General features: G+C 37.4%; 1 protein-coding gene across 8 annotated transcripts in view; it reads right to left on the bottom strand.

The window, feature by feature from the left end:
- Positions 1–13,206, bottom strand: part of GPHN (gephyrin) — a 448,543-nt gene that overhangs the window by 334,219 nt on the left and 101,118 nt on the right. For all 8 annotated transcript variants that reach the window (XM_080942493.1, XM_080942494.1, XM_080942495.1 and 5 more), the window contains exon 3: positions 2,609–2,666. In XM_080942493.1, coding sequence (XP_080798619.1) covers positions 2,609–2,666 — 58 coding nt within the window. The remainder of the gene's footprint in view (positions 1–2,608; positions 2,667–13,206) is intronic.

The following is a 13,206-nucleotide window of genomic DNA, read 5'->3' as shown; positions in this document are numbered from 1 at the left end:
AGGGTTTATCAATCTTGTTAATTTTCTCAAAGAAACAGCTTTTGGTTTTGTTGTTTTTTTGAATGGTTCTTTTTGTTTTTATTTGGTCTATTTCTGCTCTAAGTTTGATTATTTTTTGCCCTCTACTCCTCTTGGGTGTATCTGTTTGCTTTTGTTCTAGAGCTTACAATGTACTGTCAAGTTGCTGATGTATGCTCTCTCCAGTTTATTTTTGGAAGAGCTCAGCACTATGAGTTTTCCTCTCAGTACTGCTTTCATTGCTTCCCTTAGGTTTGGTTATGTTGTGTTTTCATTTTCATTGAATTCTAGAATATCCTTAATACCCTTCTTTACTTCTTCTTTGACCCTCCTATCGTTTAATAGAGCATTGTTCAGTTTACATGTATATATTGGCTTTTTGTTGTCTCTGTTGTTATTAAAGACCAGCCTTAGACCATGGTGATCTGAAAGGGTTCATGGGAGTATTTCAATCTTCTTATATTTATTGAGGTTCCTTTGGTGATCAATTATGTGGTCAATTTTTGAGAAGGTCTCGTGAGGTGCTGAGAAGGTGTATACTTTTGTTTTAGGATGAAATGTTCTGTAGATATCTATTAATTCCAGTTGGTTAATAACCTATTCTAGTTTTACGGTGTCCTGGTTCATTTTTTGTTTCCATGATTTGTCCATTGGTGAGAGTGGGGTATTGAGTTCTCCCACTATTATTGTGTGGGGCACAATGTATTTTTTGACCATTAGTAGGGTTTCTTTTATGAATATGGATGCTTTTGTATTTGGAGCATATATGTTAAAGATTGAGAGTTCTTCCTGACAAATTTCCCCTGTAATGAGTATAAAGTGTCCTTCCATATCTTTTTTGATAACTTTTGGTTGAAAATCTCCTTTGTTCGATATTAGAATGGCCACTCCAGCTTGCTACTTGGGGCCATTTGCTTGGAAAGTTTATTCCCAACCTCTTACTCTGAGATAGTGTCTATCCTTCTTTCCGAGATGATTTTCCTGTATGCAGCAAAATGCTCGCTTTGGTTTATATACCCAGTCTGATACCCTATATCTTTTTATTAGGGAATTGAGTCCCCTTATGGTAACAGATATCAGGGAATAGTGGTTGCTGTTTCCTGCTATTTTTCCTTTTGGAGATTGAATTGTGCCTGTTCGTCTTTCTTCTTTTGGTTTTCTTGCTTTTTATTAGGATATCGTTCCCCTTGATGTATTGGGTTTTCTACCTATAATACGTTGTAGTGCTGCGTTTCTGGTCAGATATTGTGTAAGCTTATTTTGTCCTGGAATATCTTGGTCTCTCCATCTATGGTGATTGATAGTTTTGCTGGGTACAGCAGCTTTGGCTGGCACCTGTGCTGTCTTAGGGTCTGCATGATGTCTGTTCAGGATCTTCTAGCTTTCATAGTCTCTGTTGAGAAGTCAGGTGTGATTCAGATTGGTCTGCCTTTATATGTTACATGACCTTTTTCCCTTACTGCTTTTAGTATTCTTTCTTTGCTTTGGGCACTTGGCGTTTTGACTATTATGTGTCGGGAGGAATTTCTTTTCTGGTTCACTCTATTTGTAATTCTGTAGGCTTCTTTTATGCTCATGGTCATCTCCTTCTTATTTTCTTCTACGATTTTGTTGAAGATATTTACTGTGCCTCTTAGTTGATATTCCTCGGCCTATTCTATTCCTATTATCCTTATGTTTGGTCTTCTTATTGTGTCCTGGATCTCCTGGACATTTTGGGTTAGGAGCCTTTTGGCTTTTGCATCTTCTCTGACTGTTTTGTCTATGTTTTCCTCTTCCGTCTTTTGTACTCTTTTGGAAATGCTTGCATTTGTGACTCCTGAATTATTTTTAGGTTTTCTACCTCTAGGGTTGTCTCTTTTAGTGTTTTCTTTATTGTGTCCATTTCCGTTTTAAATTCCTTCTTCCATTTCTTCATCTCTTTGGTTCTGCTTTCCTCTAATTCTTTGATTTCTTTGAGTGTTTTTCTTGTTTCCTCTTTAAAAGCTTCTAATTCTTTATGCTTTTCCTCCCGTTCTTGTTTAAGGATCTCTATCATCATCTTGAGGTATGATTTCAGGTCTGAGTCTTATTTTTCTGGAGTGTTTGGCATTCCGCTGTTTGTTGTGATGGTAGAGCTCGGTTCTGGTGTTGCCAAGTAGTCTTGGTTTCCCTGGGGTACGTTCTTTCTCTTTCCTCTTGCCATCTTGTTCTCTGTGATTGATTCTTCCCTCTCCCTTGTACCTGGCCTGTGTCCCTGGATTTCCTGATTCCCACCTAGTCGGAAAGCGTTCACACCAGGCCTGTGTCCCTCGATCACTGCTGTTCCTGTTTGAGGATGATCTCTGAGTGTCCGTTCTGCCCAGTGATTGCTCTTTAGTTCATGGGAGTTGAGGAGGATTTGGCTGCTTTTATATTCCACTTAAATTTATCCCAGAATGGTATTACAAACAGTATATAGAATTTGATAGTGCTTTTGAAATATGAATGAATTTTTAACTTGAATAAACAAGATATTAATGTTTGATTTAATATTTAAGAAGTAACAATTTTTCCTACACCTTGCAACTCAAACGTTAAACCTTATAGTCATGCAAATTTCATACTATACCTTGATTTCTTCTATTTCATCAGGTACTATCTTGTATGCTGATATAGTCCCACCCAACCTGAAATTAAGAGAAGAAAATACTCTTAAAACCATCAACAGGGTAAAAGCATAGAAATGATGTATGTAATTAGCATTAGAGTGCCACCAGAAATCTCCCAAGGCCTATCTTAGTAGCCAAGAAAAACACATTTTTTTTCATTTTTCATTTATTAGTTTAAAATAAAAAAAAAGAAAAAACAGGCAACAAATAACGACCATAAGAGAAAGCACTACATTGGATTTTCATCCTGAATTAAACATGCCTTATTGAAATTTTTAAAATGTTAAAACTGTCATGTTTATTGCTAGACATTGTCACAACATATATACCAAGAGTATATCTGTTTTTCTTTGTTTAATTAATGAACTCAATTTCTTGAAATACTTTGTTTCCAAAAATTGAACAAAAGTGAAGGTAACATGTCCTGCTCAAATCCCATTTCCTAGTTTTCCTGATAATTATCATCTTATATCCTTAAAAATGACTATCACAAATAACGAGCCAATATTAATTTTGATATTTATTTTTTAAAACAGAGTCTTAGAGATTAATGTGTCCAGCATTAGCAAAGGGAAAGAGGAAAAGAAAAACCTGGAAATCACACATAGTTTAACCCCTAATATTTGAGTTTAAATTACTTCAAAATAGAATGTTTTGAAAACATAAACATTATAAAAATATATTTAACAGCTTTTAAAAAAAATCTTAAACAGTTAAGCAGTTAATTAAAATCAAATAATGAAATAATCACTGTATAAATGGACTAGATCAAATGATAAAGTCCAAATTGTTATTAAAATGATTCAAAGATGGCATGGTAAAAATCGTTGGTAATGGAACACAAATACAAAGACACATTGGTAGGACCAATTTCAATCATATTTACAGAAAAAATTCAATTTTCTCAGGTTTAATGTTAACATTACCTTAGTTACTTCAATCTGCTCCTAGAAAGATAACTTTCCAATTAAGTAAGTATTTACATATCTTCAAATCAAAGAGAATGGTTTTGACCATTAATAGGATGAGGCTTTGAAGAAAGGGCTGGGTAGTGTTCCTTCAGTTTCTATTTTGTAGAATACTTTGGAAAGTATTGGTATTAGGTCTTCTATAAAGGTCTGATAGAATCCAGCACTGAACCCATCTGGTCATGGGCTTTTTTGTTTTATGCTTTGGAGGCTGTGGATGACTGCTTCTATAGAACTGTTTAGATGAATTATCTGATTCTGATTTAACTTTGTTACCTGGTATCTGTCTAGAAATTTGTCCATTTCTCCTACATTTTCCAAATTTGTTGAGGATAGACTTTTGTAATTGCATCTGATAATTTCTTGAAGTTCCTCAGTTTCTGTTGTCATATCTCCCCTTTCATTTCTAATTTTGTTAATTTGGATATTCCCTCTGTGCTCTCTAGTTAATCTGGCTAAGAGTTTATCAATCTTGCTACTTTTCTCAAAAAACAAAACAAAACAAAAAAAAAAAAAAAAAAAGAAACGAAACAGCTTCTGGTTTTGTTGACTCTTTGTATAGTTTTTTTGTTTCTACTTGGTTGATTTCTGTTCTGAGTTTGATTTTGTTCATGCCATCTACTTCCCTTCACAATATCTGCTTCTTTTTGTTCTAGAACTTTCACCTGTGCAGTCAAACGGCTAGTGTATCCTCTCTCCAGTTTCTTCTTGGAGGCACTCAGAGCTATGAGTTTTCTACTTAGTCCTGCTTGCATCCTGTAAATTTGGGTATGTTATGTTTACATTTTTTTGTTAAATCCTAAAAAATCCATAATTTCTGAAGGTCTTCCTTGACCATGTTGTCACTGAGTATAGCACTGTTCAGCTTACATGTGCATGTGGGCTTTTTGTCAATTTTGTTGTTATTGAAGAACAACATTACTCTATGGTGATCTGTTTGGATGCATGGGAGTATAGCCATCTTCTTGTACCTGTTAAGGCCTATCTTGTAACTGACTATATAGTCAATTTTGGAGAAGGTACCATGAGGTGCTGAGAAGGTATATTCTTTTGTTTTAGGATGAAATGTTCTGTAGATGTCTGTTAAATCCATTTGGTTCATAACCTCTGGAAGTTTCACTGTGTCTCTGTTTAGTCTCTGCTTCCATGACCTGTCCATTTATGAGACTGGAATGTTGAAATCTCCCACTATTATTGGGTGTGGGACAATATATGCTTTGAGCTATACTAAGGTTCTTTTGAGAATGTGGTGCCCTTGTATTTGGAGCATAGATGTTCAGCATTGAGAGTTTACTTGATATATTTTTCCTGTGATGAGTAATACATTATTCAAAGCCACAATTATGCTCTTACCTAAACCACACAAAGACACTACAAAAAAAGAGAAGTAAAGAACAGAATGCTTCATGAACATTAATGCAAAAATATTCAATAAGATTCTTGTAAATCCATGATCATATCCAAATGATCAATCATTCACCATAATCAAGGAGGCTTCATCACTGGGATGCAGGGATGATGCAGGGATGGTTCAATATATGGAAATCAATTTAAGTAAGCAACTATATTTAAAAAACTCCAAAAAAAAAAAAAAAAAAAAAAAACAAAAAAAAAAAAACATGATCATCTCATTGACACTGAGAAAACATTTGACAAAATTAAATACCCCTTCATGTCAAAAGACTTGGAAAAATCAGAACTTTGAGGCCCATACCTGAACATAGAAAAAGCAATATACAGCAAACCTGTAGCCAACATCAAACCAAATGGAGAGAAACTTGAAGTGATCCCATTAAAATCAGGGACTAGGGCCACTGGGAACAGCGAAGATCCAGGGACGCAGGCCTGGTGAGACTGCTCTGAAAGTAGCCGGGGAACAGAAAGGGCTAAGACTGGCAGGCGAAAAGCATGCCCAAGCCCAAACCCCATTGTTTCAGGGGAGCAGGAACTCTGCCATAGAAACTCTGATTCCACCTAGAAAGCATGGGGACTACATGCTCAGGCCAATTGCCATTGGGAACAGCTGAGATCCAGGGATGCAGTCCTGGTGAGACTGCACTGTGAGTAGCCAGGGCACAGAGAGGTCAGGGCCCAGAGCAGAGAAAGTACGCCCCACCCAAATGGTTCAGGGGAACAGGAAGTCTGCCATAGGAACTCTGCCTTTCGGGGACCACCCGGAAGGCCATTGCGTGTAGAACAAACAATCAAGTCATTTGCCATCATGAACATCAGAGATTCAGGGACACAAGATAGGTACATGGGAGAGACAGGAACCAATCACTGACCACAAAACCACGCAAAATCACAGAGAACAAAATGGCAAGAGGAAAGTGAAAGAACTTACCCAATGGAAACAAAGACAACCTGGCAACTTCAGAACCCAGCTCTCCCATCACAGCAAACAGCAGAATGCCAAACACACCAGAAAAAAAAAACTCAGACCCGAAATCATACCTCAAGGTAATGATGGAGATCTTTAAACAAGAACGGGAAAAAAGCATGAGGAAATAGAAGCTTTTAAAGAGCAAACACGAAAAACACTCAAAGAAATCAAAGAACTAGAGGAAAACAGAACCAAAAACATGAAGGAATTGAAGAAAGAATTTAAAATGGAAATGAAAACAATAAATAAAACACTAAAAGAGACAACCCAGAAGGTAGAAAACCTAAAAAAGAAATCAGGAGTCACAGATGGAAGCATCCCCAAGAGACTACAAGAGATGGAAGAGAGAATCTCGGGGGCTGAAGACAACATTGAAAACATGGACAAAACAGTTAGAGAAGATGCAAAAGCCAAAAAGCTCCTAACCGAAAATGTCCAGGAGATCCAGGACACAACAAGAAGACCAAACCTAAGGATAATAGGAATAGAATAGGCCGAGGAATATCAACTAAGAGGCACAGTAAATATCTTTAACAAAATCGTAGAAGAAAACTTCCCTACCCTTAAGAATAAGATGACCATGAGCATAAAAGCAGCCTACAGAACGGCAAATAGAGTGGACCAGAAAAGAAATTCCTCCTGACACATAATAGTGAAAACGCCAAGTGCCCAAAGCAAAGAAAGAATACTAAAAGCAGTAAGGGAAAAAGGTCATGTAACATATAAAGGCAGACCAATCAGAATTACACTCAATTTCTCAACAGAGACTATGAAAGGTAGAAGATCCTGGACAGACGTCATACAGACCTAAAAGAACACAAGTGTCAGCCCAAGCTGCTATACCCAGCAACACTCTCAATCACCATAGATGGACAGACCAAGATATTCCAGGACAAAATAAACTTACACAATATCTGACCACACGAAGCACTACAATGAATTATAGGTGGATGTAGGAAGCCGTTGGCGCCAATAGATGGCACCAGCTTCCCGCCCATTGTTCAGCCCACAAAAACCTTTCCCCTCGTGTTGCTTGGCAACCACATAAGTCACAGCCCAATCTCGTGGCATGTGAATGAGCTACTGGAGGATGTACCAATCAGGTAGCAACACAAGTCTCTTAGGCATATATAAGCAGTGCATTTCTCTCCCACGTGAGAGATAGTGGAGAGATTGCGGGAGACACCACGTGGAGAGATGGCAGAGAGGTACCACGTGGAGAGAGACCCGACAGTTGAGATTGCGGGAGATCCCACGTGGAAAGAGACTGGGCAGAGAGATCGCACGTGGGAGACTGCACGTGAGAGGTTGCCTATACAGTAGACCCCGGTAGGGAGTCCCCGGCTCAGAGAGAAGTTTCCTGCTCAAGAAGTCCCCTGCTCAGAGTGCTGTACAATAAAGGTTGTCCGCAGAAGAATCTTGTTGTTTGTTGCACGCCTGTTCCTATAGGCAGGAAGCGTGGGCGTGCAACAGGTGGAAAACCCAATACAAGGAAGAAAACTACATCCTAGTAAAAACAAGAAAATACCTAAGCAAGAACACCAAAAGAAGAAAGACACACAGATACAATTCTACCTCTAAAAGTAAAAACAGCAGGAACCAGCAACCACTATTGCTTAATATCTGTTAACATAAATAGACTCAATTCTCCAGTAGAAAGACATAGGCTATCAGACTGGATACATAAACAGAATCCAGCATTTTGCTGCATACGGGAAACTCATCTCAGAGACAAAGACAGACACTATCTCATAGTAAAAGGTTGAAAATAACCTTTCAAGAAAACGGCCCCGAGAAACAAGTTTTATTAATTTTAAAGTAGATTTTCAACCAAAACTATCAAAAAAAGATAAGGAAGAACACTTTTTAATCATTACAGGGGAAATCTGTCATGGGGAACTCTCAATCTTTAACAGATATGCTCCAAATACAAAAGCACCCATATTCATAAAAGAAACCCTACTAAAGCTCAAAAATTATATTGTACCCCACACAATAACAGTGGGAGACCTCAACACCCCACTCACCCCACACAATAACAGTGGGAGACCTCAACACCCCACTATCATTAATGCACAAATCATGGAAACAGAAAATGAACAAGGATGCAGAGAAACTAGCAGTGGTTATGAATAAGCTGAAATTAATTGACATCTACAGAACATTTCACCCTATAACAAAAGAATATACCTTCTTCTCAGCACCTCACAGCATCTTGTCCAAAATTGACTATATTATTTGTTACAAAAAAGGCTCAATAGATATAAGAAGATTGAAATACTCCCATGCATCCTATAAGATCACCATGTTCTAAGGTTGGTCTTCAATAAGGACAAAGACAACAAAAAGGCCATATATACATGGAAACTAAAAAATGTAAACATTTATATACATAAATACAAACTTATACTTAATGACTATATAATATATATTCTTTTTAAGAAGATAAACACACATAAAAGCTGCAACATTTAAAGCTATAAAGGAATTTTGACATATTTTTGAAAGATTAAAATCATAACAGAAGATTATTTAGCCCTGGTTGTAGTAAGTTAATTTTAAAAATTAGATATTTTGTTTTAATATTAGTAATTAAATATATAAATATCAAGAAACCAAAGAGGATTTTAGGGCGCAGAACAGGGCTCGGCCCATCTGCCACCTGGACCAGCAGTTCCTAAAGTTTTAAAGACTGGTGAGTAGAAGATCTGAGAAGCCATGGAGCAGAGAGATCTCTGCCGAGTGTGCACAAAAAGCCCTCTCCTGCCCTGCCTGATCCAGGGACAAGGAACACAGCATTGGAACCTCTGTTTCTACTGGGCAAATTTAGGGCGCAGAACAGGGCTCAGCCCATCTGCCACCGAAACCAGTGGATATCCAGGGACACAGACCAGATACAAGGGAAAAGCAAGAACATATCACTGACAAGAAGATGGCAAGAGGAAAGCAAAAGAGTATATACCAAGAAAAACAAGACAACTTGGCAACACCAGAACCCAGGTCTTCCATAACAGCAAACATTGGTGTGCCAAACATTCCAGAAAAAGAAGACAAAGACCTGAAATCATACCTCAAGATGCTAATAGAGATACTTAAACAAGAACGAGAGGAAAACCAAATAGATTCAGAGGCTTTTAAAGAGGAAACAAGAAAAACACTCAAAGAACTCAAAGAACTAGAGGAAAACAGAACCAAAGAGATGAAGAAATGAAAGAGGGAATTTAAAACTGAAACTGACACAATAAAGAAAACATTAAAAGAGATAACCCTAGAGGTAGAACACCTAAAAAAGAAATCAGGAGTCACAGAAGCAAGCATTTCCAAGAGACTACAAGAGATGGAAGAGTAAATCTCGGGGGCCGAAGACAACATTGTAAACATAGACAAAACAGCCAGAGAAGATGCAAAAAACGAAAAGCTCCTAACCCAAAATGTCCAGGAGATCCAGGACACAATGATAAGACCAAACCTAAGGATAATAGGAATAGAAGAGAGAGGACAGTATCAACTAAGAGGCACAGTAAATATCTTCAACAAAATCATAGAAGAAAACTTCCCTACCCTTAAGAATGAGATGACCACGACCATAAAAGATGCCTTCAGAACTCCAAATAGGGTGGACCAGAAAAGAAATACCTCCCGACACATAATAGTCAAAACATCAAGCGCCCAAAGCAAAGAAAGAATACTAAAAGCAGTAAAAAAAAAAGGCCAGGTAACATATAAAGGCAGACCAATCAGAATCACACCCGATTTCTCAACAGAGACTATGAAAGCTAGAAGAGCCTGGAAAGACATCATCAGACACTAAGAAAGCACAAGTGGCAGCCAATGCTGCTATAGCCAGCAAAATAATCAATCACCATAGATGGAGAGATGAAGATATTTCAAGACAAATATAAATGTACACAATATCTGACTACAAACCTAGCACTACAACAAATTATAGGTGGAAGACCCAATACAATGAGGGGAACTACATCCTAGTAAACACAAGAAAACTCCTAAGCAAGAAAACCAAAAGAATAAAAATACACAGACACAACTCAACCCACAAAAGCAATAATAGCAGGAAACAGAAACAACTATTCCTTGATATCTATTAACATAAATGGTCTCAACTCCCCAATAAAGAGACATAGGCTATCAGACTGGATACATAACCATAATCCAGCATTTTGCTGCATACAGGAAACTCATCTCAGAGACAAAGACAGACACTATCTCAGAGTTAAAGGGTGGGAAAAAAAACTTCCAAGCAAACAGCCCCAAGAAGCAAGCTGGAGTGACTATTCTAATATCAAATAAAGTAAATTTCCAACCAAAAGTTATCAAAAAAGATAAGGAAGAAAACTTTTTACTCATTACCGGAAAAATCTGTCAGGAGAAACTCTCAATCCTTAACATATATGCTCCAAATAAAAAAGCACCCACATTCATAAAAGAAACCCTACTAAAGCTCAAAAAATACATTTTACCCCACACAATAATAGTGGGAGACTTTAATACCCCACTCTCTCCAGTGGACAGATCATGGAAACAGGAACTGAACAAGGACACTGTAAAATTAGCAGAGACTATGAACCAACTAGAATTAATAGATATCTACAGAACATATCAAATAAAGTAAAAGAATACACATTCTTCTTAGAACCCCATCCCCACTTCTCGAAAATTGACCACATAATTGGACACAGAACGAGCCTCAATCGATATAAGAAGACTGAAATACTCCCATTCATCCTCTCAGATCACCATGGTCGACGGCTGGTCTTTAACAACAACAAAGACAATCAAAAGCCCACATACACATGGAAACTAGACAACTCTCTGTTAAACGACAGCAGGGTCAAAGAAAAAATAAAGAAAAAAATTAAGAATTTTCTAGAATTCAATGAAAACAAAAAGACGACATACCCAAACCTATGAAATGCAAGGAAGCAGTACTGAGACGAAACCTCATAGCCCTAAGTGCTTCCGAAAAGAAGCTGAAGAAAGCATACATCAGCAACTTGACAGCACAGTTAAAAGCCCTAAAACAAAAGGAAGCAGATACACCCAAGAAGTGTAGACGGCAAGAAATAATCAAAATTAGGGCAGAAATAGATCAAATAGAAACAAAAAGAACCATTGAAAAAACTCAACACAACCAAGAGGTGGTTATTAGGGAAAATCAACAAGATTGATAAACCCCTAGCCAGACTAACTGGAGGGCAAAGAGAGAGTATACAAATTAACAAAAAAGAAAGGAAAGTGGAGACATAAAAACTGAAACTGAGTAAATTCAAAAAATCATCAGATCCTACTACAAAAACCTATATTCCAAAAATTTGGAAAATCTGGAGGAAATGGATGAATTCCTAGACAGATACAAGATTCGAAAGTTAAACCAGGACCAAGTAAACCATCTAAATAATCCCATAACAACTAAAAAAATAGAAGTCATCAAAAGCCTCCCAACCAAAAAGCCCAGGTCCAGACGAGTTCAGTGTAGAATTTTATCAGACATTTATTGCGGACATAAGACCAATACTCTCCAAACTATTCCACAAGATAGAAACAGATGAAATACTACCTAAATCATTTTTTGAGGCTACAATAACCCTCATTCCTAAACCACACAAAGACCCTACAAAGAAAGAGAACTTCAGACCAATCTCACTTATGAACATTGATGCAAAAATACTCAACAAACTCCTTGAAAACCGAATCCAAGAACACATCAAAACGATTATTCACCATGACAAAGTAGGCTTCATCCCGGGGATGCAGGGATGGTTTAATATAAGGAAATCCATCAATGTAATCCAGCATATTTACAAACTCAAAGAACAAAATCACATGGTCATCTCACTAGATGCTGAGAAAGCATTTGACAAAATTCAACACCCCTTCATGTTAAAAGTCTTAGAAAGAACAGGAATCCAAGGTCCATACCTAAACATAATAAAAGCAATATACAGAAAACCAACAGCCAACATCAAACTTAACGGTGGGAAACTTGAAATAATCCCACTAAAAACAAGGACTCGACAAGGCTGCCCACTCTCCCCGTAACTATTCAACATAGTACTGGAAGTCCTGGGTGGAGCAATTAGACAGCAAAAGGAGATCAAGGGGATACAAATCGGAAAGGAAGATTTAAAAACATCACTCTTTGCAGATGACATGATAGTGTACTTAAGTGACCACAAAAATTCCACCAGACAACTCCTAAAGCTGATAAATAAGTTCAGCAAAGTGGCTGGATACAAAATTAACTCAAACAAATCAGTAGCCTTCCTATACTCAAAGGACAAACATGTGGAGAAAGAAATTAGGGGAAATATATCCTTCACAATCGTCACAAAAACTATGAAATTCCTTCGTGTGACTCTAACTTAACAAGTGAAGGACCTGTATGACAAGAACTTCAAACCTCTAAAGAAGGAAATTGAGGAAGATCTCAGAAAATGGAAAGACCTCCCATGCTCATGGATTGGAAGCATCAACATTTTAAAAATGGCCATCCTATCAAAAGCAATCTACAGATTCAATGCAATCCCCATCAAAATTCCAACCCAGTTCTTCACTGAGTTGAAAAGATCAATGTTAAATTTCATATGGAATAACAAAAGACCTAGAATAGCGAAATCCATCCTCAACAACAAGAAAATATCTGCGGGAATCACTATCCCTGACCTCAAGCTCTATTTTTAAGCAATTGTGCTGAAAACTGCATGGTACTGGTACAGAAATAGGCATGTGGATCAATGGAATAGAATAGAAGATGCAGAAATGAGCCCTCATGTATATGATCACCTGATTTTTGATAAAGGAGCAGTAAACATTCAATGGAAAAAGGACAGCCTATTCAACAAATGGTGCTGTTTCAACTGGCACTCAGCATGCAAAAGAATGAAAATAGACCCTTTCTTATCTCCGTGTACAAAGCTCAAATGTAAGTGGATCAAGGATCTCCACATTAAACCAGATACACTGAAACTATTAGATGAGAAAGTACGGAAAAGTTAGAAAACATAGGCACAGGAGAAATTTTTCTGAACAAAACACCAATGGCTCAAGCTCTAAGGTCAAAGATTGACAAATGGGACTTAATGAGATTGCCAAGTTTCTGTAAGGCTAAGGACATTGTCAAGAAAACAAAACGGCAGCCAAGAGAATGGGAAAAGATCTTTACCAACTCCACATCAGATAGAGGCCTAAT

This window comes from Micromys minutus (genome assembly GCF_963924665.1).
Source record: "Micromys minutus genome assembly, chromosome: 1".
Classification (NCBI taxonomy): Eukaryota; Metazoa; Chordata; class Mammalia; order Rodentia; family Muridae; genus Micromys; species Micromys minutus.
Note: the sequence above shows the minus strand (reverse complement) of the source record. Positions and strands in the feature narration are given on the sequence as shown.